Consider the following 24,913-nt stretch of genomic DNA (forward strand, 5'->3'; position numbering starts at 1 on the left):
AGGAAAATGGTTCTGGGGCTACTATGCTCCATGAATTTCTCTAATCTGTTTGTATTATTGGTTTTGAGGTTTCTGTGTCAAATCTCAGATAGAAAATGCCCTTATGGATTAGTTAAATTTTAAATTTTTCAGAAAGCTTTGGTCCCATGTAGAGGCCCAGGAGCATGCAGCAGCTTAGTCTCAAAGTTTATATAAGGATAGTCAGCATCCAGTTTCCCTGGGTACCTTGGCAGAGCTGTAGCTCACTGAGTGATCCCCAGAGGGTTCATTCCCAGTGATTTCATAGGTTCATTCACAGGGAAGATGCTGTGGAAGAATTAACATTTGCATCTTCAGGTTCAACTTTGACAACAAGGACAAACACAAAATAGAAAGTATAAAAATAGCTAAAACAATTAGCAGAGCTAAAACTGAGCATGAAAAAATTGGTTATTTATATGTTTCAGACAGGTGGGAGGGGAGCAATGTAATCACTTGTTTACATGAATTTGGCTTCTAGAAATTCCTGTAACCTGGATGCAGGATACCTTAATGCCAGACTTCCATGCAGTATTTCTGGAGGAGCAAAGCTGAACCATGAAGTGAGATCAGCTGCTTTTCAGAGTCCAAGGGCAGCACTTTCCAGTGCTAACCCTCAGGACTTCACTGGTCTCAAGAAAGGAAAGCATCACTTAAGTTGTGAATCTGGACAAATGGACCACTGCGAGACATGTTGCTGTAGACAGAAATTGCGAGGCAGCAAATTCTTGTCTCCCTCTGTTGTAGGATGTCAACACCTTTCCAAACAGTGTGTAGGGAGCATTGCAGTGTTCAATGATGAAAAATTTGAGGAATTTGACAGCGAAGAATTTTGATATTAAAATGCTTTTGTCTTTTGTGTTCTTTCTCCTTAATCAAACAGTTGTGAAGACAGATGTCCATCCCAACCCAGAACATGCCCAACTGCCAAACCAGTCTGTTCGAGGCATTGTCGCTGTCCAAAGGAGAAGAGAGGTTCTCATGGGTCCCAAAGCAGAGAAACTCCTTGACTGAGCTTCCCCTATTCTTTGAAAATCCACTGCTTGCAAAGTAGCTGTCACTGACTTTCAAACAATACTAAACATGAACATCTTCCACATTAATAGCAGAAGAATTAATCCAGTCTGCATTTATTTATTAGAGTAATCACTAACGGCAAGTGAATCCTCTGGGACACTGGTAATTGCTCTCTAAGAGGTAACAACAGCTGATGAATTTCTGGCTACATGGAAGAAAGATTGGAAAGTAGCAGTTTAATGTTACATTATGGAAGATGAAACTGTGTATTGGAAATAGAGTCACAGTCTCCAGCCAGTCGTTCAGAAATTGAGACTTGATAATCTTAGCCTCTGAATCCTTAGCTAATGCAGCTCCTGGGTAAAACTTTCTTCAGAAATTCAGTGTACAGGATTTGGCTTCTAATAGGTTCAGCACTGAGTTATTTGATCTACTGTTCAGCTTTGATTATCATTTTGTGTTTATTGTACAACTACTGTCAGATGTGCCATATTTAAGTGTATATAAGAAAATAAATACATCAGTTATTCGAGTGGATTTGATTTTTCTCTGTTATTTTAAAACTCTGCCCAACAAAAAGGAAATAAGAAAAACCCCATAGCCATTTCAAGTACAATTTTCTTACATTTGTTCTACAGGGACTGGCTCCTGCCCAAACCCAGGTCTAAACAAGGTCACTTGACCCAATAGTTTCAGTAAAAAAAAGCATTTTTCCCATGTCTGCTTGACAGCATGTGTGATTTATTTATTTGCTCCTGGTGTAGTGTGTTAATCTTCCTAAGGGGATAGCAGCCCACTAGTACTGAATCTTCAGTGATTTTTTGGAAAAGCACTGTTGACTAGAAGAAGGTTTTCCTTTTAGCCTACCATGCAACGTAAATATCTCCTTTGCACTGAAATTCCTCTCCCCAGTGTGAGGCCTGAGTAACAGTGCTTTAACCAGATCAGAAAAGGGCAGTACTGTTTTCTGAGCCACTGAAGTCTGCTGTGAGCTAGTCCAGAGAAAATATTATGAGCAATAATCCTGAACTTGAAGTGTAGTCTTGACATTGGTATGATTTTTTCCTAGTTGCTGAATTCTCCAATTCTACACTGCACTGTGAACAAAGGGAATAGAGTATATGAAACAAAAGCTACAGAGATGAAATGTTTGACACAACACAGGGAACAGGAAATGGATTTCTGATGTGCAACTAAGATTTTTTTTTATTATTCATATAGGAAAACCATATTTCTTTATAGTAAAATTAGAGGCAAATCCTGTAAGACTGATTGAATGGCTGGACAAAGCACCAAACAATTTAACATGCCTTTAGTTTCAGTAAGGCATTTAGGCTTTGATCCTGAGTGTTGAGAGTGTTTCCTAAGCCAGCTGGGACCTAGGTCTCTGCAAACACACCTGCAGGCTGTTTGTGCTGCCTGTCCTGTGAGCTGGCCTGAGATCTGTGACCCGTGAGCATCCTGGGGGAGCAGGGATACCCTGGGCTGCACTGGGCTCCTGCTTGTGGGTGCCCCTCCAGAGAAGGACATGTGCCACCAGCATGGACTCTGCATGGACAGGAAGGGGAAGGCAATCCCAGTGCAGCACCAGGTGAAGCAGCCTGGCACCACAAGCACACCCTTACATCTCTCCTGCTCCTCCAAGAAGCTCTAAATACAAACACCTGTGTGGTGGTGCGGTCCCTGAGCTCCACAGGGGAGTGAAAGGAGTGAGTGAACTTCCCCATCGCTTCTCCTCTATCTCATCTGGGGGCACTCTGACCAAGTGGCTGTGCTGCCAATAAGTTACACCTGCAGCACACTCCTCAGAAAGCCAGGGAGCTGCAGAGGCAAACCTGACACAGCTGGTAGCACCAGAGGTATATGCAGTAAAAATGCACCTTTATGCAAAACCAAACAAAGGTATTTGTAAAGCTAAATTCTGTGGAAAGAAATCAAGCTTTTACATTTCCTAGCTTATCCTAGAATTTAGCAACTGGAATGCTGTATTAATTACATCTGTGTCTTGTCAGTGTTGATCTGTAGAGGCTTCCTTAGTTTTATGTCCTGACCAGTGAATAAATTCACTTCATTTTTCAAAACGGAATGCTCTTGCCAGAGAGACAAGTCTGCTTCAACCCCAGAAGACTCTCAGATAAAGCAGTCACTGAGGGGATGAAAACCAAGTCCCAAAGATCTTACAGAGCTAGAGAGGGATTTCAACATGAACCACCTAACCTCCAGGAGATTACAATGGCCATTAGAATACCCAGGCTGAAAAGGTACCATCACTGGCCACCACTGTGAATCCTGCTCTGGGCTTTTCACATTTCCCCATTCCACTGGAAAAGAGACCAGTGCAATGCAGGACTGAAGATCCCAGTGGGATGGAGTGAGATGAGATCTTGCTATATTCATATGCTGCTTTCAGTCTAAGCCTCTGGGTGAATTTAACCTTTAACCTCAAAATTTTGCTCTTAAATCTTGTGGATCACTTTGTTCAACACTTAGACAAATATTTTTGATAATGTTGTGGTTTAACTCCAGCTGGTAACTAAGTGCCCCACAACTCACTTGCCCTACCACCACACTAGTGGGGAGATTTGGAAAGAAAAAGTTGGGTTGAAGTAGGAACAATTTGACAATTGAAACAAAATTAAATATAACAGCTACAACAGCAATAAAAATAATAATGCTACCACTTGTAGTAGTTGCAATGGAGAGGGGAGAGAGAGGAATAAACCCCAAGAAACACAAATGATGTACAACAGAATTGCTCACCACCCACTGACCAGTGCCCAGTGCATCCCAGTGGTGATGGGACTCCTCCTCCCTGACTCCCCCAGTTTATATATTGGGCATGGTCTGTGAAATGGGATATCACTTTGGCCCAGTGGGGTCAGTCATCCTGGCTTTGCTTCCTCACAGCTTCTTGTGCATCTGCTCTCTGTCAGAGCATGGGAAATTGGAAAGCTCTTGATTTAGAGTAAGCACTGCTTAGCAATAGCCAAAACATCAGTGTGTTATCAATATTATTCTCACACTAAAAACAAGACACAGCACTGTACCAGTTACTCAGAAGAAAGTTTATCCCAGCCCAAACCAGGACAGATACAAACATGCTCAAGCAACAGAGGATTTGTGATCATCAAAAATATATCTGGAGGTCAATGTAAAATTCAGCATTATTTTCACTGAATTTAACCCCCTACAGGTTCTCCTACCGGTGAGGGATTTCTGTTTTGCAGGAGCAATGTGTCTGAAAGCTTGTAGATTAAGAATGGTTCTTAGGCTTACTGTGAAGATGGAAAAGGAAACTGCTTGTGGTGGCATTCACTAGCAAGCATGACCTATGCAGCCAACACACAGGTTTATCTAATTTATAGCTTGGATTCTCCATAGAGGTTCTCAGCCCTAGTTTCTAGAAGCCTTATGAGTGTACTTCTGCAGGGTTGTCGGCTCTGGTGCAACCTACAGGCATCTTGCAGCCTATTTCTTTTACAATAAATACAATAAATTCTTTTACAATAAATTTCTTTTACAATAAATTCCTACCCCAGCAGATCATCTGCCCCTAAGGCCCTGTGCCAGTCTCTTGTAGGGTGCTGCTCTTTGCTACCCTGCTGTCCTAACCATTAGAAAATTACCAAAGCCAGAGCATGCAGTGCAAATCTGTAACATTCACTGAAACACCATGTGGAAAAGCTCAAGAATTGAAGCACATTGCTGTGAGTGACAGCGCTGTGTGATGGTCTTCACTGCCACAGCCCCAAGTATCTCTAACTCTAACTAACTAACTACCTCTATGTCACTGACTCTATGGCATAGCCACAAATCCTCTATGTGGAAGACCAGGACTAAGAGGAGGGTCTGGGTGAAGATGCAAACACATGCAGATAATTAGATTTTGGTGAGAATCTATAAAAATTCAATGCTATTTAGCTGGTGAAATTCGGGATTTTTCATTTAAGAATATTCAACAAACTTTAAAATAGAAATGCTTTATGTTATTTTTCATATTGATTTAACATATTTACTTTTAATTAGGATATTTAATATAACAATTCAAAGAATTAAATGAGGTATGTAAAATTCATAGCAGATCTGTTTTTTGACTGATGTCATTAACTCTTAACCTATGACTAAATGACCCTCAGAGAGAGAAGGTTATTGAGCAGGGGAATGTTCTCTTTGAAGTCTGAAAGGCCTTTTATTACTGTGTTCAGCATGACTTGCTTTTTAGGCATATGGACATGATTTACAGATTTCATAGGCAGAAAAACAGTGCTAAAAATTCCTGTTGTGGTGTGTCTTAATCTTTATATAGTGAGGGATGTCTTTAAAGTGATATTTGTGTTATGTATGTAATAGGAATGACAGTACTTAAATATAAATTTTTAATTCTAAATAAACACACATGAAGTTTCTCAAGCCATCAGTTTTTATGAGTAGCTAGCTTCTTCTTATATGTGCTTTCTTCAGGAAGGGGACAAGCAAGAATATGAATCAGAAAAATAGCTAAATATGCGCACTGCTTGAAAGAGTCAGGAAATATTTATTTACTTGCAAAAACTGTTCTTGACTTGCAGAAGGACAGAGGTACCTGTGGCCTTACAAAATGATGGTGACATGGAAGAAATTGAAGCACCTCCTGAAAGCACTGCTCTCATTTACTTCAAAAGCTGTCACAGGTCATATGCTGTGACATTGCTTATGGCAAGAATTATTCATTGCAGGGTTGGCAGAGCACACATAAATCCTGCCGTACTCATATACACTGCAAACATATAAATCTGCAGGAATCCTCTGGGCAGTCACTCCAGCTGACTTGCAAGGTCCTTTCCTGTATTCCAGCAAAAACAAATGTGAATCTGCTTAAGTTTATTTTTTGTTTTCTTGTACCACTGCAAGCCAGGATTTATGTGATTAAAGTTATTTTGATTTACAGTAGTGTAAAAAAAAAAGGAAAGAAAAATCTTGAGAACCCAGAACTGAATCTGAGGAGGCTCCTTCAGCTTCCTGTTTCCTTTGTATTTTCTAAATAACTGGTAAATGCATTTCAACATTAAAATACCAAAGAGGTTGTCATCTTCTAATTCTGGACTTGTGGAGTGAATTGTTCTTTCTGCAAAGAAGTACAAGGTGGATACCAGGCCAAGTAAATCTGTGTTCTCATTTATTAAAGTCTCCATTAATAAAACAAACAAGCAGGGGTTACAAGTGATGTACTGCCATTCATTTTATTTATCAGACTCCTACATCAGCAATTACTTAAAAACCTCAGAAAAAACGTTTAACTCAGGGGTAAAAAATCTGTTTTAAATTAAGATAAAAGGAAAGTGCTCCTTAGGCCAATAAAACAAAATGAGTACACAAAATAATGTGTCAGGGCTTGGTCTGCATTTTGACTTCAAGGCTATTAACACTCCTCTTTGTTTCCACTTTTATCATACTTTACCATACTACTCAATGTGAAAGGTCATTCCAGGCTGAGAGCAGTCAGTGGGGGATCCATAATTTAGCGTGAACTGTTTCCTCTCCTAAATATCTAAAGGTACTTTTAAAATGTTTATGGTTGAATAATCAATGATTTAATTCTATTCTACATTGGTATATGCTATAGATTTAAAAATACAACAGTAATTACACAAAAAATATCTTGCTATGGAGTGTGATTACAAATTAAGTGCCAAAAAAATAAGGTAACAAAGTAGGAAGCATTTCACTTAGCCTTTTGTTCCACTTTCTTATGTGAAGTGGTGTTTTTAATTGGTGAAGACTACCTCTGATGTGTGGCTTAGGATCACAGGTCCAGCTGAAAAGGTGATGCAAGATACCCAGACAAATGAATTTCTGTTAGGGGACTCTTTGGCAAGGCATTTATCCAAAACTTTCCCCTGATCCCAGATCCCACTATGCACACACATGTGCATCCTTTGATCTTTTTTCTTGGGAAAGTGTATCCTGATTCCTATTAATGGACAAACTTTTCAGAATTGTGTTTAAACATTGAAATACAGTTGCATAGTGGCTATTTTGATTCAGTCCTCTGAATAAAATCACCAACACAAGTGATGAAACACAAGAAAGAGCTTAACACATCCACAATGTGGATGTGTTGTGCTTCTTATCAATATTGTCTTTGCAATTAACATCAATATTTTCCTGTAGTTGAGTTATGAAGGCATGTAATGAAAATCCCTTGAAAGTCATTAAATCTCTCTGTTCCTCCATTTCCCTGTGCATCCCATCTTAAATCTACTCACAGCTCACTCCTAAAAGTTTTCAGAGCTTTTCTGAAAAGCTTTCTGACAGCTCCTCTACCTGTGCCCTGGAGTACAGTCACCTTTCACTTTGCCCTGCTCCACATCAATTAAATTAACCTCAGAGCAGCACCTCCCAGCCCCACAGAGCTTGCAATCTGTGGTTTGTGTTTCACACCTCGAGGATGGTTTGCATGCCTCTCTGAGTCTTCTCAATTCTAACAATCAAATAAAAATTACTTCTTCCTCCACAGACCTTACCTTAGTTTTCTCTTTAGATATCCAAAGCTACAATAAGGGTATCAGTTTAAAGAAACCCTTGTCTCATTGAATGGATTTTAAAGTATAATTAAAGTTAATTACTTTTGCCTTACAGTGTAAATCTGGATTCAAGCTATAAATATAAATGTTAATTATAGTATCAATATATAGGACTATGGATAGTTCATGCTTATTTTTTATAAGAAATTCAATTTCCTTTAAATTCAAACTGTAGAATGCAGACAGGTACTACTCTATTTGGTAAAATGACTACAGAGAACAGTGCCAAAAATGTTCTGAAGCATTTGTGGGTAGGGGCATTAGTAGTAGGAAATAAAACATACCAGGTAAAGGTTCCTCAGCTTTGCACAGAGATATTTTGCAGCACCACAAGGACGAACACATTTTAAGTTTCCAATAGCTCCATCTACTGTTGTCACTGCACCTTTTTTTCTCCTCCAACAACAAGTCCTCACACTTACTCAACTTTCAGTTAAACCCATTTTAAAGCTGAAACCCACCCAACAGTTCTGCCACTCCCGTTTGTGCCAACTCTACATAAATTGCCAGAAGCTTTCAAGAGTTTGTCAAGTACAGTTTTAAAGATACAAACCAAAGACCTCTAGGACAGGCCTTCTCTTCTAGCACAGCTGATACATCAGTATTAAAGTCCTCTGATGTGGCCCCAAGGCTGCAAAAGCAGAAACAGACCTGCAACTAAATAGACAGTAAAATCTAGTAAAAACCAAACAAAACAACAACAACAAGAACAAGAAACCAAATTAAAAAAAAAAAAAAGGCAAAAAAAAAAAATAAAAGTAGAATCAAGTCTAGTATGGTCAAATGGTGTGGCTTCATAACTGACACCAGACCTGTGTGTTACTGTAAATCATTTCATCAAAATCAGACACAGATTTCTGCCAAATTAGTCAGATGGCTTGTTAGAGCTGATAGTAGTGTTATGCTGGCTGAAGGACAGATATCCCCTGGGTCTGCCAGTACAAAACCAACTTCTGGCAGGCTTAAAATGTGAGGATAAGCACAGACACCACTCTGCATTGTGTGCTCAGGAAACTTTTTCAGCCCTATTTGATGAGTATTTAAGCTGGAACATCTGGGAAGGCAGAAGACAGGCACCATCCAGGCTTTGTTTGGCATCACTGCCCCTGCTGGGGACCAGGAAGGACCAGAGACCAAGTGTCAGGTACTGGGATGGATCCTGCATGGCAGTGGTGAGTGACTCACTGGCAGGGCGTGTGAAAGAGGATTCTTCTCAGTCACACCCAATGCACTGGGAGCAGCTGTCCTGTCCTGTCTCCTGCTAAGAGGTGTAACTTGTTTGTAAGCCCAGAGGACTGGAAGCTGCTCCTGCTGTACATCCTTTGACTGCTCCCAAACCCCCATGCTCTTCTCCACCTTCACTGACCTGATGTGACAGAGAAGGGAATGCTCTGGGGTGCCAGAGCACTGTAACACACAGAGGTGACCAGGTGACTGAGACCTCAGGGCATGAGAGGCACAGATCACACATGTGAGAGCAAACAGGCACACCCTTCAGCCTTGCCAATCACCTTCTCCCTTCTGTTAGCAATTCACATCCCACAGATGAATTCCAAACTGCTTGGAAGGGAGAAGTGTCTGTAAAATGGAAAACCAACTAATTTTCTGGCATTTAAGAGAGAAATCTGGCTTCAAGAAAATAAGCCCATTCTCCAGTTTGCATTTAATGGTAATTTCCTTCACAGACAGCACTGCGGTTTGTTAAGCCTTCAACTTGAAACCTGTGTTTCAGAAGTACATTAACATGCAATTTCAGCCAGCTTCTGTGGGATTCCATGAATAGGAAAACCCAAGTGCTTGAATGAGAAAACCATGATTTTTTCCTGGCTGCTTTATGGGAGGTATTCCAGCCAGGTAATAAGATTGGCTGTATGCAGTAGAAACCAGGCAAAACCAACCTTTCCATGGAATTATAGAAATCTATTAGATCCTGTTGCCATTTACTAGCAGCAAAAAACAACTGCTGAGGTAGAGAGTTGGATACTCACTCCCCCTGTGCAGCAATCTTACAAGTGACAAAATCAAGTAAAAGTAAACTAAATGGAAAGACAATTAGTCATCTTTCTTCAGAGGAAAAATTCCAAATACTACTTTCCTTTTTGTTTTGGAGCCTATTTAATACCAGCAGGATCAAAAACTGCAAACACTGTAATTTTTCACACAAGTTGTTGGGCTGTCTCTGGCTGTCCTGCCTGGTTTCATTACCCAGTCTCTGTTTATGATACATCTCTAGGCCACAATTCTCCATTCAGCAGTACTATTTTTCACTGATGTACTTCTTCTGAGGCTTCCAACAGTTTCTGCTTTCCTGGACCATGAAAAGGAAATGTCCTTCACTTCAAGCCACTTGTGCAGTCTCACACCACTATTCCACAAAACAAGATTTCTTTTCCAGGAGCACTGTGTCTCCCTTGTCACTGCATCAGGCTCTAGAGCAGCACTGCTTCAAAACTCTTTAGTGAAGTACTCTCTGATTGACTGATAGCTTTTTTTTGTCAATTACTATTATTTTTTATAATAAATGTGCATGTTTTAGGCTTGTATGGAGTGTAAATAAATGCATTAATTTAATACACCCACTTACAACATGCAGCAAAGCCACTTCACCAAACAGTGATAGTCTTTGCTCCATACAGACATGGAATAAGAGCAGTGTCACCCAAGAGGCTGGGGGATAGAGTGGCAAATTCAGCCTGAGAGGAGCCTGAGTGGGAGTGGAAAGCACGGAGTACTTGGCAGAAAGTTTTCCTATATTTTCATGAACACTGAAGAGGTCTCCTTGAGGCATGATGGCCTCTGCTACCTGAACAAAGACACAGGAGTCTCTTGGAGTGTCCTCCATCTTCTCCCTCCATTAACTCAATTTATGAGATGTTTTAGAGAGCATTCAAGGACCAGGCTTGGAAGTGGCAATTACTCTGCTGTCACAGGTTTTACATCTTTGCTCTCTACTCAATCTATCCTCCAGTCTCACTCTGACCTTGTATGTGCTCTAAGTGAGGGAGTGAATACACTGAGTGCAGGATTTCCAAAGTAAGAAAATTTGATTCTTTCTTCAGCTGTTGGTACCTTCAGTATAGGCTTCACCCCAGATCAGGCCAGGACAGACTCTGGATATGACCAGGATCTGTGACAATTTTATGAATACACAACACAACACCACAGCCAGTGAAAAGTGAATGTTATCCCATCCTTGTGAACCAGCTGTGGAGACAAAATTTAGCAGCACCTTTTTCAGCTTGGCAGTGGCAAAGATTCCTCTCCTTTCCATTAAGGTTTGTCCTAGGCTCCTTGGCAGACAAATTTTTCAAGTTCCCTTGAACATGACAACAGGAGAAGGCTGCTGATACAGGGGGATTTACTGATCACTGACAGGAATGACATCAAGCCCAACCAGACAAATCTAATGAAGAACACAGATGTCAGACCACCAAAGCCAACATGCCAGGCCAAAGGCATGAAGGTTGGCCACAATCCCTGATTTCCTTCAGAAGGACATCCAGAGCCTGTGACCATCTGCCAGGAAAGTAAAGGAAAAGAAAAAGGGGGCTGCTATGTCACGTACCAGCTACAATTTCTCTTCAGACTTTTAAAGTTTGCATACCAAGAATCACAACTTCTCTAGAGGACGCACATGAAGAACTAATGTACAAAAAAATTTTCAAAATAGTTAAAATTATAAGCATTTTTTCCCAGCAGCTACAATTGGAGTGACTTGACAGCTTGATTCTGCAGGGCAGTGTGACAGCCAGGGAGGGAGGTCATCACTGCCATTTACCAGAGCTCACATGGGGTGCTGCACTGGAGAGCCCCCAGGTGCATTCCTCCTTCTCCTGGCACCGTTTTGGGGGCTTTTTCCTAGATGTAATTGAAGGCCACAGCTTTACACTCAGGCTGCAGTTTCTTCTGAGATAGGATCCCTACAAACCCTTGCTTCTCACTCTTCTTCTTTCACACCCTGCTGTTGCTGGTGAGAAGCTTCTCCTCTTCTGGCCTCACACTCACCTTCTCCCCCTAGAATTCAGGTTCTTGACCCACCTGATGATGAAACCAGATTTGCCAGTGCTGGTCCCATCCTTCTGAACACATGAGAAAAATTCCATCAGTGAGCAATGCTTTTCTTATTCAATACAGCTGAGGTTTTCACATCTTTCAGTCCCCAGAATGAAGTACCTGATTTCCTCCTCAGTCCTTCCTGGGATCAGTGCCTCCAAATCACATCTGTCCAAGCTTCAACCAACAGGAACCCAGCCAGCACTCCAGCCTAGGTCAGCTTGTACTGTCACTCACAACAAGCACATTTGCATGGGAGTCATGACAGACAAATCTGACAAAATTCTTATCAGAAATCTTGGCAAGAAGGAGCTGCCAAATGTAATTTTGGGAACATACAGGAAAGGCATGAACCACCTTCTTGGCAGCCAGCAGCAGTCAGGAGAGTGTTGGAGCGGCAAAAAAGGCTGATGGTAAGGCTCCTTGAGAAGAGCAGGAATACACAGCCAAATGATGCCAACCCAGCTCCTTTCCCAGTGTTCAAGCTCCCGGGCCGCCTATAAAAACCATGGTTTAAAAATTTATTTTCATTTAGAGACAGCAAGCTTTCAGGAGTTGTGGCAGAAGAGTCTAGAACATTTCGGGAGCTCCAGCTGTAACTGTAACACACCAGGAGAGCTTCTCCTTTGGGGCAGAGCAAAGCCTTTGGAATTGTGAGGCAATCCCATCCCTATACGGCATTTATGCCACTTTTTCAGCAGCTCCGTGCTACACTTTTTTGTCAACAGCCGTCCGGGACGAGCTTCCCACTCCTGCAAGGACATCGCCGCTGCCTTTGCGCCGTGCCCGCGGTGCCTGGTGCCGGGAACGGGGCGGGACACCGGGATGGGATCTGGGGCGGGATCCCGGGATGGGAGCTCGGGCGGGGCGGGGAGTGGAGCGGGGCGGGATCCCGGGCTGGGGGCTGAGGCGGAGCTGGGGCGGGGCCGGGAGCTGGGGCGGGGCCGGGAGCGGGGCGGGATCCCGGAATGGGACCTGGGGCGGGGCCGGGAGCGGGGCTGGATCCTGAGGTGGGACCTGGGGCGGGGCCGGGATGGGAGTTAGGGCGGGGCCGGGAGCTGGGGTGGATCCCGGGATGGGAGCGGGGCGGGGCCTGGTACTGGGGCGGGGCCGGGATGGGAGCGGGGCCGGGGCCGGGATGGGAACTGGGGAGGAGCCGGGAGCTGGGGTGTATCCCGGGATGGGAGCTGGGGTGTATCCCGGGATGGGAGCTGGGGTGTATCCCGGGATGGGGGCTGGGGTGTATCCCGGGATGGGAGCTGGGGCGGGGCCGGGGGCGGGGCGGATCCCGGGCGCGAGGCCGGGGCAGTCCGGCGCAGCGATTGGCGCTGTTTTTCCCGCGTGACGCCGCGCCGGGCGGTGATTGGCTGCGGCTCCGCGCCGCGCGGGCGTGGCCGCGGCGGTGACGGGCGATGGGGCCATGGCGCCGGGCAGCGCGCAGGGAGCGCCGGCCGCCGGCAGGTACGTGCACGGTCCCCCCGCCCTCACGCCGCCCGCGCTCCCCGGGGCCGCCGCCGCGGGGACCGGGCTCTGCGGGGGCCCAGCGCCGCCCCTCCCCGCGTGCGGCCTGCGCGGGAAAGCGCCGTGGGCCCGGCGGCGCCGCCGACACTGAGGGGGCCGGGGGTCGTCGCGGGCGGCCGCCGGCGAGTGATGGCGCCTTGTGGTTCCTTCCCCCGTTAGGAGCGGGCCCGGCATGGACGGCGGAGGCCCGGCGGCGCACAGCGTGTGCATGGTGTCGGACTTCTTCTACCCCAACATGGGGGGCGTGGAGAGCCACGTGTACCAGCTGTCACAGTGCCTCATCGAGCGCGGCCACAAGGTGCTGGTGGTCACCCACGCCTACGGCCACCGCAAGGGCGTCCGCTACCTCACCAGCGGGCTGAAAGTCTACTACTTGCCCCTGAAGGTGATGTACAACCAGTCCACGGCCACGACGCTCTTCCACAGCCTGCCCTTGCTCAGGTACATCTTCGTGCGGGAGCGGGTGACCATCGTGCACGCCCACAGCTCCTTCTCGGCCATGGCCCACGACGCCCTGTTCCACGCCAAGACCATGGGGCTGCGCACCGTCTTCACCGACCACTCCCTGTTCGGCTTCGCCGATGTCAGCTCGGTGCTGACCAACAAGCTGCTGACGGTGTCCCTGTGTGACACCAACCACATCATCTGCGTCTCCTACACCAGCAAGGAGAACACGGTGTTGCGGGCAGCCCTGGACCCTCGGATTGTCTCTGTCATCCCCAACGCTGTGGATCCCACCGACTTCACCCCAGACCCCTCCAGGAGGGATGACAGTACAATAACAATTGTGGTTGTCAGCAGACTCGTTTACAGAAAAGGTAATGGGGGGTCAAATGTAAGCTTGTTTTGGTTTCCTTTCCTTGGAAAGGTCTTGGTCAGGTACAGCTTAGGCTGTCTGTGGTATGGATGGAATTTGCACTGGGAGTGGTGAGGTGGCTGTTCCAAGCTTTTGTGTTTGTGAACTCAAGAAGAAGAAATGTACATTGTTTTTGTACGTGGTGGGTTCAGAGGTGTGTTTCCTTTGTAATACTGAAGAGACCAGAAGCTTTGGTCAGTTTGTGAAATGGAACATTTGGCTCGTATTGGACATAAGATTTAGGGCCTAATCTCTATATTCTGTTAGAAATGTTTTAATTGTTTTTTATTTAATCAAATGACAGCAACTTAAGTGGGTTTTTTTCCATTTTTGTCTCCTATGAGGTCCCAAGTTGTGTTTTTTTTCATATTTTTGTGGACAGCAGTTTAACTGTCTTCAGGAGACCTTTTTTTCATTTCTTCAGCTCCTGAATATAGTTGTAGTTGTGGGCTACAATCATGAGAAGTTCTGAAATCAAAGAAAGTAATGGCTTGCCCTAAATTTTCTCCTCTTAGGTATTGATTTGCTTAGTGGTATAATTCCTGAGCTGTGTCAGAAATATCCAGAGTTACATTTCTTAGTTGGAGGAGAAGGACCAAAGCGAATCGTACTGGAAGAAGTCCGGGAGAGATACCAGCTACATGACAGGTTGGTTCTGTGGGTGTCTATGACCCTTCAAGGTTCTTCAGGGGTGGGGACCTGCCTGCCTCCCTCCCCCAGATAAGCCCCAAAGCCTGAGGCTAAAGGCAAGGCAGATAAACAAGACACTGAAGACTTTGAGAGCTGGACTGTGGTCCAGCAAATTAATTAATATTTCTATGATTAGGCCCTGAATGAGCCTCCATTGAGACATAGAAAGGTGACTTAGATATAAATTTATCATGCCCCTCTCTGCAACCATGATGCTTGGATCTTATGTGGCATCAGGTGTTAACAGCTCATTTGTGCTATTGCATGTCATGATGACTGCTAGGAGTTTATTATTTTCACTATGAAACTCTTCAGCATGGTGCTTGTCTCCTATGTGTTCTTGTGGTGCTACAAACGTGTTCCCTGGTGCTACCATGTTACCAGAATGTTGCCATGATACAGATACATTTATGTGTTTCTATTGGGTTTTCTTGATCAAGAACAAGTTTCATAGTCTTGAGTGTTCATTTTATTTTCTAGGTTGTTTGTTGCCTGTTTTGTGCTTTAGTCAGTGATTTCCCCAATTAAAATTGTCAGTATCATTCTCATTTTGCCCTTTATTGTTTTCCAATGTCTCTTCAAGCTGATAGGTCCTGATCATTGTATCTTAAAAACTTTTTCCCTTGTCAGACTCAGATTGAGGCAAATGTCATGAAAACAGCAACTTCTCCCACCAACTTTATTTTCAGAAGTTTCTTTCAGTGTGACAGTAAAAAAGCAGGATTTTCCGTTTCTCCATTGCCTGAGAAATTTAGAGAAAACTAAACCGAGGTGCCCATCTTTGTTCTCTCACTACATAAGTGTGAACCATTGGTACCTTTTTCTGAATATGTGGCATTATTATGATCCAAATCTAGTATTTAGCTCTGAGGGTTTTTTGTTTGTTTTTTTTTCCCTCTTGTATGCAGGGTGCGTCTTCTAGGAGGCCTGGAACACCAGGATGTCAGAAATGTCCTGGTCCAGGGGCACATTTTTCTCAACACTTCCCTCACTGAGGCCTTTTGTATGGCTATTGTGGAGGCAGCAAGCTGTGGTTTACAGGTAAAAAAAAAAAATCTCAGTATCTAGAAAGCATGTATCCATTTTAAACAGATTTCACAATGAAATAACCCGTGCTTATCACATTGATTTCATCTGAGGCTCTGTTTTGACAGAGGTAAGCAAATGTTATTCCCATTTACAGATCACCTGGAAGCTGAGAGAGAAGGGTCAACTACAAGAGGAATTTTGTGTAGAATTTGTAGTAACATGTAGATCTGCTCTCAGTTCTCTGAAATAGCCAAATACTGTTTTGTTTGTACTCCTTTACAGAGTTTTGGGGTAGTTGATGTTCACAAAGGTTAACTTTGAAGGGAGCTGCAGAAAAATTGCCCTCCTGTGTAGGGATTCAAGATAAGTTGGAGAAAGAGAGAACAGTAAAAGCCATGACTAATTTACAACTCAGACTGACAACTCAAAAAAGAAGTTGAGTCAGTAACAATAAAGAATTAGAGTTTCACAATAAAAGATAAAGGAACCTTATTAAGAAGACAGACTGATAAGAGTACCTAATTTACAGTAAGTATAGAAAATGGGAGTGACTTCAATTTTTTTTTTTTTTACTTCAGTATCCTTTGACAGCAGTTACTACCTAGTTGTAGTTATTCTCTTGCCATCTCTTCTCTAGAAGTGAGGAAGTTCTGCAGTTTCTTATTGCCCAATGTTTAGAGATGATTGCACAATGTGAGTCTTTGTAATTTCTGATTTTCCTTTAAAAATAATAATTCAGAGTAATGTAAATAAATTTTTGCAAGTGTTCAGTAACCCAGGAAACTGAAATTTCAAGTATGTGGTAAAATTATCCTCTGCAAGTAGAGGTAAGAGGTTTCTTGAGATACTGTGGAAGAAATGTCCAAAATCTGATTACACAGGTTCAGTTGTGTATTGTGGCAAACACCTTCAGGAAAGGTGTCTCATAACCACTCCTTAGACCTGTCTAGTTAGTCATCTCTTTTATCACCAAAGAATCATTCTGGACAATGGTGAAGGTAATCTGCTGTGTTTGTCTTCTCTGGGGTTTACATTTTTAGTGCACACACAGGTCAAGTTCCCAAACCATGATGTTTTCCTTCTTTTAAATAGCTGCATCTGAACAATGTAATAGCATTGCTGTCACACAGTTTCATTTTTTATGTCACCATTTCTTTTGTTTATTTCAAAGGTGGTGAGCACAAGAGTTGGTGGGATTCCAGAGGTACTTCCAGAAAATCTCATCATTTTGTGTGAGCCCTCTGTGAAATCTTTGTGTGATGGACTAGAAAAAGCAATTGCCCAGCTCAGATCAGGAACTCTGCCATCTCCAGAAACTGTTCATAACAAAGTAAAGACTTTTTATACGTGGAGGAACGTAGCAGAGAGAACTGAGAAAGTATGTATAATCACTTCTTTTAAATTCTCTGAAATTACATTTCTGAAACAATTCTTGCTTTGAAATATTACTAGGCACATTCACCATGCAATATTCCAGTGTAATTTTTCAGCATGTTTCCTCTCAAACATACATGGTTTTAAAAGGTCGAGAAAATGCTTTTTTTTCCCCACAAATAACTCCTGGATATATTTTCTATTTGTATTTATATTTTCTAACATGCCATGATTGCTGGTAAATATTTTGAAGAAAAGCCTAGATCATTAGTTAGATTTCTACTCTATTTGTTCAAGTCTTGACATGAAGTAACTTTTGTGGCATAACTGGAAAATGTGCTGCTCAGGTGTATGACAAGGTAAGAGCAGTTCATGACAAAGCTTTGCCATGTGCTAACAAGTAGTTTAAAATTATGTGAAGTAGTTTAGTGCTGGAAGGTTGAACACAGCTGAGTTTACATAAGCTGTGGTTGTAATGAAAATTTATTTTCATAGTTTTGGAATCATATTTCAGAACTAGAGCTGCACTTCAGTAGAAAAACTCTGCCTCCAGTGAAGAATGTTTGCTGCAGTAATGTTACAAACACCTGTGGAGCTGTGTCACTTTTGCCTTCACCTCCTGTGTTTTAGGAAGGAGAGAGTAGCTGAACCCCATGCCTCTTACTTAGATTGTACTGCATGCAAATATATATATCTTACAAGCCTCCTTGAAGTGATATGTACAACAGTTTATTTTAATATTTTTAAATGCCATCAGTATAATTCATTTTACGATTTTGTAACTGCAGGCGACATTTGAATTGCGAAGTTTTTACAGACGTTAGCCTAGATTTGAGTTTGCTTTATATAACATTTTCTTAAAAAAACCCACCAATACTTCATGAAGGAAAATGGTCATAGAATTGGTAGAAGTATGCATAGATCTTCAATTTTACAGAAGGTAGTTGTTTGTTACCAAATAAGGTTACCTGTAGAATGGAGCCTGTAACATTCTTAAGGAAATAACAGTGTCCTTCAAGCCTTTTTGGAGTGGTTTGTAGTGGGTTTGTTGTTGGCTGTGATTGACATGTATAATAAGTCACTAGTGGCAAATATTTGCTTTGTGCAGTAATTGAACTACTGTTTCTTTAAACAAAAATCAGGAGCCTATTAGGATTTGGTTCATTGTTCAAATACAGAGATTTGGAATAGTGCCAAACTCACCTATGAGTTCATCCATCATTGTGTTTAAAATCTAGTAATTGCATGTTCAAGCTCTTCCTGGGACTGATGTGAATATGAGATTAGAACCCATTCAATCCATTAAAACCCCCAGCCCTTCCTGTATAATATTACATGAGAGAAAAATTATGCAGCCGTGCTAGTTAATGAAATACTTCTGAAGTGTGTAAAAGAAGAGAATGTTTCATATTTCTCCTTAAATGAATGAATGAAATGTCTAGAACAAGACTCATAAATCAGCACTTAGGATCTGCAAACTTTTTGGGGGGCAATATTTGTCCCGTCTGGTAGCTAAGACTAGATCATTTATTTTGTGCAGTGATAATAAAGCACTGCCTGATTTTTGAGGTAGAATCAATGCATTTTTAAGATGTTACTTTCTGTCTCCTCTCTGTTTAGGTGTATGACAGAGTTGCAGATGAAGTGGTTTTACCAATGAAGGAGCGACTTGACAGACTAATGACTCACTGTGGTCCCGTGACCGGGTGTATTTTTGCTTTTTTTGCTGTTCTGAACTTCCTTCTCTTGGCATTTCTGAGGTGGATGACTCCAGATTCCATTATTGATGTTGCAATAGATGCTACAGGACCTAAGGGTGCATGGACTAAACGGTATTTTTTTGGGAAAAAAAGAAGAATTAAAGAGGAACTTGTAAACTCCTAAATTGCGCAAGTGGAGAGAGAAGAACGTGTCAGTCATTAAAGGTCTTAATGCTTGCTGACAGAGACATTACTCTTAAAACTCTTCAGTTTCTTTCTGAAGTTCTTGGAAAGAAACTTAGTTCAATGTGCTACCTCAATTTAGGATGATGTTCTTAGTTCAGTTTTGGATTAATGCAAATCTATGGGCATCTCTTTTGCACTGAAAGCTGGGAGGAGAAAATGTGTTTTTATATATGTCAGAAGCCTTGGAAACAAAAGTAGAAGATTTTCCTTGATAACTTGAACATTACAGAAAGGGGCTTAAGTGTTTGGGAAAGCAAAACACAACAATTATTAGCTTAATGTAATCCCCGCTAATCCCTGATATTTACTGTGATTTTTATTTAAAGACCTCTTTCAAAATAATTAAAATCTCAACAAAATACACCTTTTTTTCTCCTAAGATGAAAATGGCACTTGAAATTAGTCATTAAGTCCATTACCATGTAAATTTCAGTGACTTAGTTCTAGCAGTTGTGTTCAGTGACAGTGTTTTGCCTGCCTAGCATTATTATTTTGAAGTTCTTCCCTAGTCAGAGTTGCACATTTTGTTGCTAAATCAACATTCCATAATGATTTTCTGATATTTTCAGAGGTGCTAATTTTTTCCTGTTCCCTTACACGTGTGAAAGTGATGTAAAGCTTATAGTGATTTTGGGTTTTGCTTTTGCTTTTCAGTACATAGGGGAAGAAATAGTATTATTTAGAGATAATACAGCCTCTAGAAACATCTCAGGCCTGAAAACTTCCAGCAGTCTGTGCCAAAGTGTGAAGTAACACGTGTGTGAGAGAGCAAAAACTGTGAAGGGCTTAATGGGCACACTTGTGCTTACCTGCTCTCTCCACCTCCCACCCACCCATCCCTTCTCCTTTCTTATGACCAAAGTGGCATTTCAGTCCATCTCTGGGAGGGACGGCGTTCAGGGTGAGTGATTTCACCTCACCCACATCAGAGACACTGGCTGGCAGGTGCTGCATGTGCAATCTCCCGAGGAATACCTTGGGAAGGTATTCCTTAAGTGGAAATGACAATGGCTGTGCTTTTCATGGAGAGACAGAAGGAGCAGCTCTGAGGAGTCTTGAGTGATTTGTACTGGGGCAGGAGGCAGCACAGCATTGTGCCAATGGCTGTGAGAAGAGGTGTTTGTTTCATTTGTGTCAGCCACCTCTAAAATTGCCCCTTGTCTGAGGCACTGGGTTAGTTTCTTTTTCAAGCATCACTAATCATGACAAGCTTCCTATTTTATAACTCTGGAGTATTGTGTGCTGTTGGACACTGTATTAATATTAAAACTGTGCAATATGAAAACACTGTTTCCAAACCCTTGAAGAGTAGTATTTAACACACTCCTTCTGCCAAATTCATCTTGTTTATGTAGAGATGTAATTACACAAGCATTTTATAATTTCATTGAACATATTTTCATGAAACACAAAGATAATGTAAATAATTGCCATATATGAAGTCTATTTTCTTTTACTAGAATTTTTAGCCTTTGATATGTAACATACAGCTGCTTTAAAAGCAGAAATCATCTAAAGTGGTGCCACAAGGTTTAAGAATAAATGGGTAGAATTAAGCTAATATTCTACTTTAAGTTATTCTTTTTTTTTTTTATATTGTTCAAGCATTCATATTTCTAACAACCTTTTGAAAATACTGATTGCCACTCCAGGGAAATGTTATATATATATATATATGTGTGTGTAATTTTAGTAATACTTTGTTTTCTTTTAGTTCTGTTTGGTTTCCTGCAACATCTGCAAACACAAATCAAAAGGATTGTGTGTATCTATTCAAAATAAATTTTCTTTTGTGGAACATTGTGTACTTACAAATAACATAATAAAACCTTGTTATAGTCTTGTTTACAAGCCCAATGTGAAGTTTATCTAGGGGTTTATTTACCTTTCCATAAAAAATGGATACATTTCGTTAATGTGTGGGAGGATGTAATTAGAAAATACAGAGCTACAAACCATAATGCTGCTTTTCACCACTGGTTGTTGGAGTTCCTACGAGAATGTTTTTTAATAATCATCTTTCTGTACAAGCTGCCATACAAACTTAACCATAACTGGTTTCTCAAATATCACCACTTGTATTATGCAGAACTTTGTGGGAGTGATTTGCTCACTGGCTTTGTGCAGTGGAGTAAAGGATGATGCCACAGAAACATTTACAGTTTTACAAAATATCAGGCTAAATAAAATAAGCAGGATACTAAAAAAAAATTACTGAGATAATGAATATGGTTAGAAATTAATAAAATAACTTGTTTAAAAAAATTAAAATGTTTCAGTTGTGCTTGCAGGTAACATTCAATTGTTGTGAAATACCAGGGAAATGTTAGGAAAGGGAGAGTGACACTAATTAAGCAAGGTCTTGCACAGAGCAGAGCCTCTGGTGTGTAGGAGGAGCAGGAAGACCTGTATAGAATGTCCCCCTCCCAAACTGCAATGGAATTCCATCCCCTGGCACAAGGAGGAATGTTGTTTCCAATACATGATGTGCAGACATTGTGAATCAAGGTATTGAAAATTGTAGGTTAAACCATGCAATACACCATGCAAGCATCAAGTAAAGTATAGATATAAGATTAGTCTTTCAGACTGTGTTTTAGTGGGTGTGGGTGTATCTGTAAGAAGGTAACTACTGTAATTTACTTGGTTTGTGGTCAAGTTTTTCTGCATCTGTTTATATTTTTTCCCTGTTTTATATTTGGTCCCTTTTTCATATATGCCTAGGCTTTTGAAAATTAATTGTAAAAGTCTTTCTGGTGCTTTCTGCTTCAGTAAAATACAGATTTTAGGTAAATACATAAGAGAATAATCAGTCTCAAAATGGCTTAATACTTTGATTTTTAAAAAAATTAAAAGGATTTCAATATTTTTAGTGTTTAATTGCTGTCATTAAACTACTCTCATGATGTTTGCTGTGCATCATGACATTTGGTAGTATGTTGACTTCCACAGTTTTCCCTAATGACTTGAACGTTGGCAGAGATAAAAAGTGGATATTTTTTAAGGGAATAAAATTAGTAACAGGATGTGGCTATGTGTCTGAATTTATTATTTTACCAAAATTAACATTTTTCTTGTAAACCTGGCAGGTAGATCAGGTTGCTTTCAGATCATGACATGATTCAACTCTCACAACTCTAGAGATGCTACTTGTGCAGGGTTCATTGAACTTCAGCTGTGCATGGCTGCTTGTCTTGTGCATGCAGGTTCTTCAAGCTGCTTGTTTAAGCAGGAGGGGCTGGTGCATTCCCTGGGAACACAGGGAATGCTGCTGGAGTTTGCTGTCCTCCTGCCCAGGCAGCAGCAGGAGTTTCAATAACCAGGTGTGATGGGTGGCAGATAGGTGAGATCACTCCCACATTGGCTTGAGAGCAGCCCGTGAGTCACTCTCACATCTCTTTTCAAAAGGAGTGTTGTAAGTGTGCTGACCCAAGGATGCAAATAGGGCAAGGCTTGGGTGGGAAGTAATGTCATTTATTAGATCAAACTGATAGACAAGAAGTAGCCAGGCTCTGTATGGACTCCTTTGTTCTCATCTCTTCTGTTTGAGTGTTTCTGACTCCTTTTTTTCCCCAGTTGCCTTACTTTGATTGAATACATTGGATACTCTAATCCCAACTAAATATATTAGAAATACACTGCTGTAATTCAGAGTGTGTGTAGCATAAGAATAGACCAATACCTCTTTGAAGTTCTTTGAGATCAGCATTTCTCATCCTTTATTTCCTTGCCAAATTCTTTAGGTCATATCTGATATTTCTCCCTAGAAGTTGGGTAAAGTTAAGGTGAACCTTAGTGAAAATGAGTTGTTTTCTAAGCTGGATTGCCCTTTTTTTTCTGCTTATTTCTTGCATGTGTGTAAACTAGCATATATAAACATTACTTTTCATGTTTTTTGGAGGATGTAGCTAAACTACATCTATTTACCTCCTCATGACAATTTTTTTGATGGATTAATATATTTTTTTGAAGGATTAATATATTTTTTGATATTTTGATTTAACAATTTAACAATTATCCTAGAGTTAAGGAAGAGTGATTCACGGAATGGTTAGGGCATCTTGCATAAATCAGTGAGGTGTGTTTTTTCTACAGGGGGCTGACTTGTTCACTCAAGTCTGTTAATGGAGTTGCATAATGCAGCTCGCTCAGCTCACAGCAGTGATGCTCAAAAGAGCAAGGGAGAGCGATGACAATCCTGTGTCTGCACTGTCATTGCTCTTGTGTTCCTCCTGTTCTCACGCCTACACAATGTTGCTCATCTCTCTAGTTTCAAAAATACCAGAGATTTCTGAGTGATCACACCCAAGCTTGCTGTTGTCTGCCTGACTGCCACCCTCACCAGTATTCATACTTTCCACCATGCTGTTCAGCTGCCTTCCCAATGATAATTTTCTTTTACATCCACTGCATTAATTTCCCCAGTGCTCTTGTACGCTAAGAGCAGATTAGGAGATTACACAAGTTTTTCTCAAATGACTCACTGAATAATTTAACTGAAAATCTTTATTTGTCTTGTTCTGAAGGCAGGAGGGTGATTTTGCTGCTACACAAATAGAATTAGTCCTTCTGGGAGAGTCATGTTCCAGTGACTGCTTCCAAGCAGTCAAACTCTCCTGTGGTTTTCTAGAGCACTTGGAGGGCTCTTTGGTATTATTCCATTAGGGATAAAAGAATTTCAGTGGCAATCACCTGATTTTCAGTTTCTTGTATTTTTCTGAGTTTTATGGACATGTACAATTCTACATACCATCTAGCAGGCTGATTGTGAAAGAAATCAATGATTTTCCTTTGCAACCAAAAGCCTGGTTTTCTAGTTGTTTTCTCTTAAAAGGTGTTCTTCCTTTTTGCTTGTCTCCTGTTGAGAGACAGTTTTGTAAATCCTACATGAGAAATATCTCTCCATTATTCAGGCTGACTTTACTTTGTAATGGTCTTAATATTTTTTATGTGTTCTTTTTCTCTGCATCCAACATTTTGTTCTTTACAGATTTTACTATTCCTCTGGCTCCAGGAGGAATGTTTTCATTATCTCAGATTTTTCTGGGCTGACCATTCTGGTTTTTGGTCCACCTTTTTTTGCTAATTTCTCCTGTTTCTCAGCTGAGCAGAATTAACTGCCAATAAACCAATGTTTTGGTTTTTCTATGATTCTTTAACTGAACTTTTCTTGTCCTGTAATCTGTATCTTCAGCTGTCTGTGGTAAACTGTATTAAAGTGATTCAAATTATTCATAAGTATTAAGGTTTCTACAGGTATTTACAATTACTGTGTATGGAAAGGTAGATGTAATACTTTTGCAAGGGGTTAAGTTATGTAAGAATGTAATAACTTGGTTTAATTCAGAATTTTAGTAAAATTGTTTCACTTGAGAAAATTGCTTGGAGTGTTTTATCTCTGCACATATTTTATACAGCATTTTAGTGCACCTGGGAGGGCTGAACACCAAAGACAACAAGGTACTAAACCAACTGTACTGCTATAAACCAAAAGAAATTGCATCTAAAATGCCCAGAGAAATAATTTGCTGTATAATTTCCGTGTGCATATCCACCATCTCTTTGAGATCTCTAAGAGAGGAATTATCCTGCTCTTTTACTTGACAGATGTTGGAATTGAAGGCTAAGAGAACCCGGGCAAAGAGGGGAATCAAGTAAGAATTAAATCCTCCTCTTGTGGTACATAAAGGAAAACAGGAATAAATAAAAGTTTAAAATAAAAAGAGATGGCGTGTTCTACATAGATTCAAATAAATACATGCAGAAAAACCCCTTTGTTCTCTATAGAAAGCCATGTGCCTTCAAAAAGAAAAAAAAGGGCAGTTAAAGAAAGGGTGCATCTTGTT

At 41.3% G+C, this 24,913-nt stretch overlaps 2 protein-coding genes across 3 annotated transcripts in view; both read left to right on the forward strand.

Moving 5' to 3' along the window:
• Positions 1-1,572, forward strand: part of VEGFD (vascular endothelial growth factor D) — a 30,782-nt gene extending 29,210 nt beyond the window's left edge. Inside the window, exon 7 of the mRNA XM_063183073.1 lies at positions 902-1,572. Coding sequence (XP_063039143.1) covers positions 902-1,028 — 127 coding nt within the window. The 3' untranslated portion in view covers positions 1,029-1,572. The remainder of the gene's footprint in view (positions 1-901) is intronic.
• Positions 1,573-13,336: 11,764 nt separating this feature from the next.
• PIGA (phosphatidylinositol glycan anchor biosynthesis class A) lies at positions 13,337-20,918 on the forward strand. Of its 2 annotated transcripts, XM_063183092.1 has the most exons (6): positions 13,337-13,470; positions 13,558-13,990; positions 14,544-14,676; positions 15,627-15,759; positions 16,919-17,125; positions 18,742-20,918. In XM_063183092.1, the coding sequence occupies exons 1-6, from the start codon at positions 13,345-13,347 to the stop codon at positions 19,003-19,005; spliced, it is 1,296 nt and encodes a 431-aa protein (XP_063039162.1). In that variant the 5' UTR covers positions 13,337-13,344; the 3' UTR covers positions 19,006-20,918. The 2 variants fall into 2 exon arrangements, with proteins under 2 accessions (XP_063039162.1, XP_063039154.1); XM_063183084.1 differs by having other exon boundaries at positions 13,337-13,990.
• Positions 20,919-24,913: the final 3,995 nt, after the last annotated feature.

This window comes from Melospiza melodia, chromosome 2, assembly GCF_035770615.1.
Source record: "Melospiza melodia melodia isolate bMelMel2 chromosome 2, bMelMel2.pri, whole genome shotgun sequence".
In the NCBI taxonomy this organism is placed as follows: Eukaryota; Metazoa; Chordata; class Aves; order Passeriformes; family Passerellidae; genus Melospiza; species Melospiza melodia.

Excerpts from the sequence above, each read along its gene's own strand:
- PIGA (XM_063183084.1), top strand. The coding sequence starts at position 13,345 with ATGGACGGCGGAGGCCCGGCGGCGCACAGCGTGTGCATGGTGTCGGAC. Across the intron at positions 14,677-15,626 it reads AGATACCAGCTACATGACAG|GGTGCGTCTTCTAGGAGGCC; the intron begins GTTGGTTCTGTG and ends TCTTGTATGCAG. Across the intron at positions 17,126-18,741 it reads TAGCAGAGAGAACTGAGAAA|GTGTATGACAGAGTTGCAGA; the intron begins GTATGTATAATC and ends CTCTCTGTTTAG.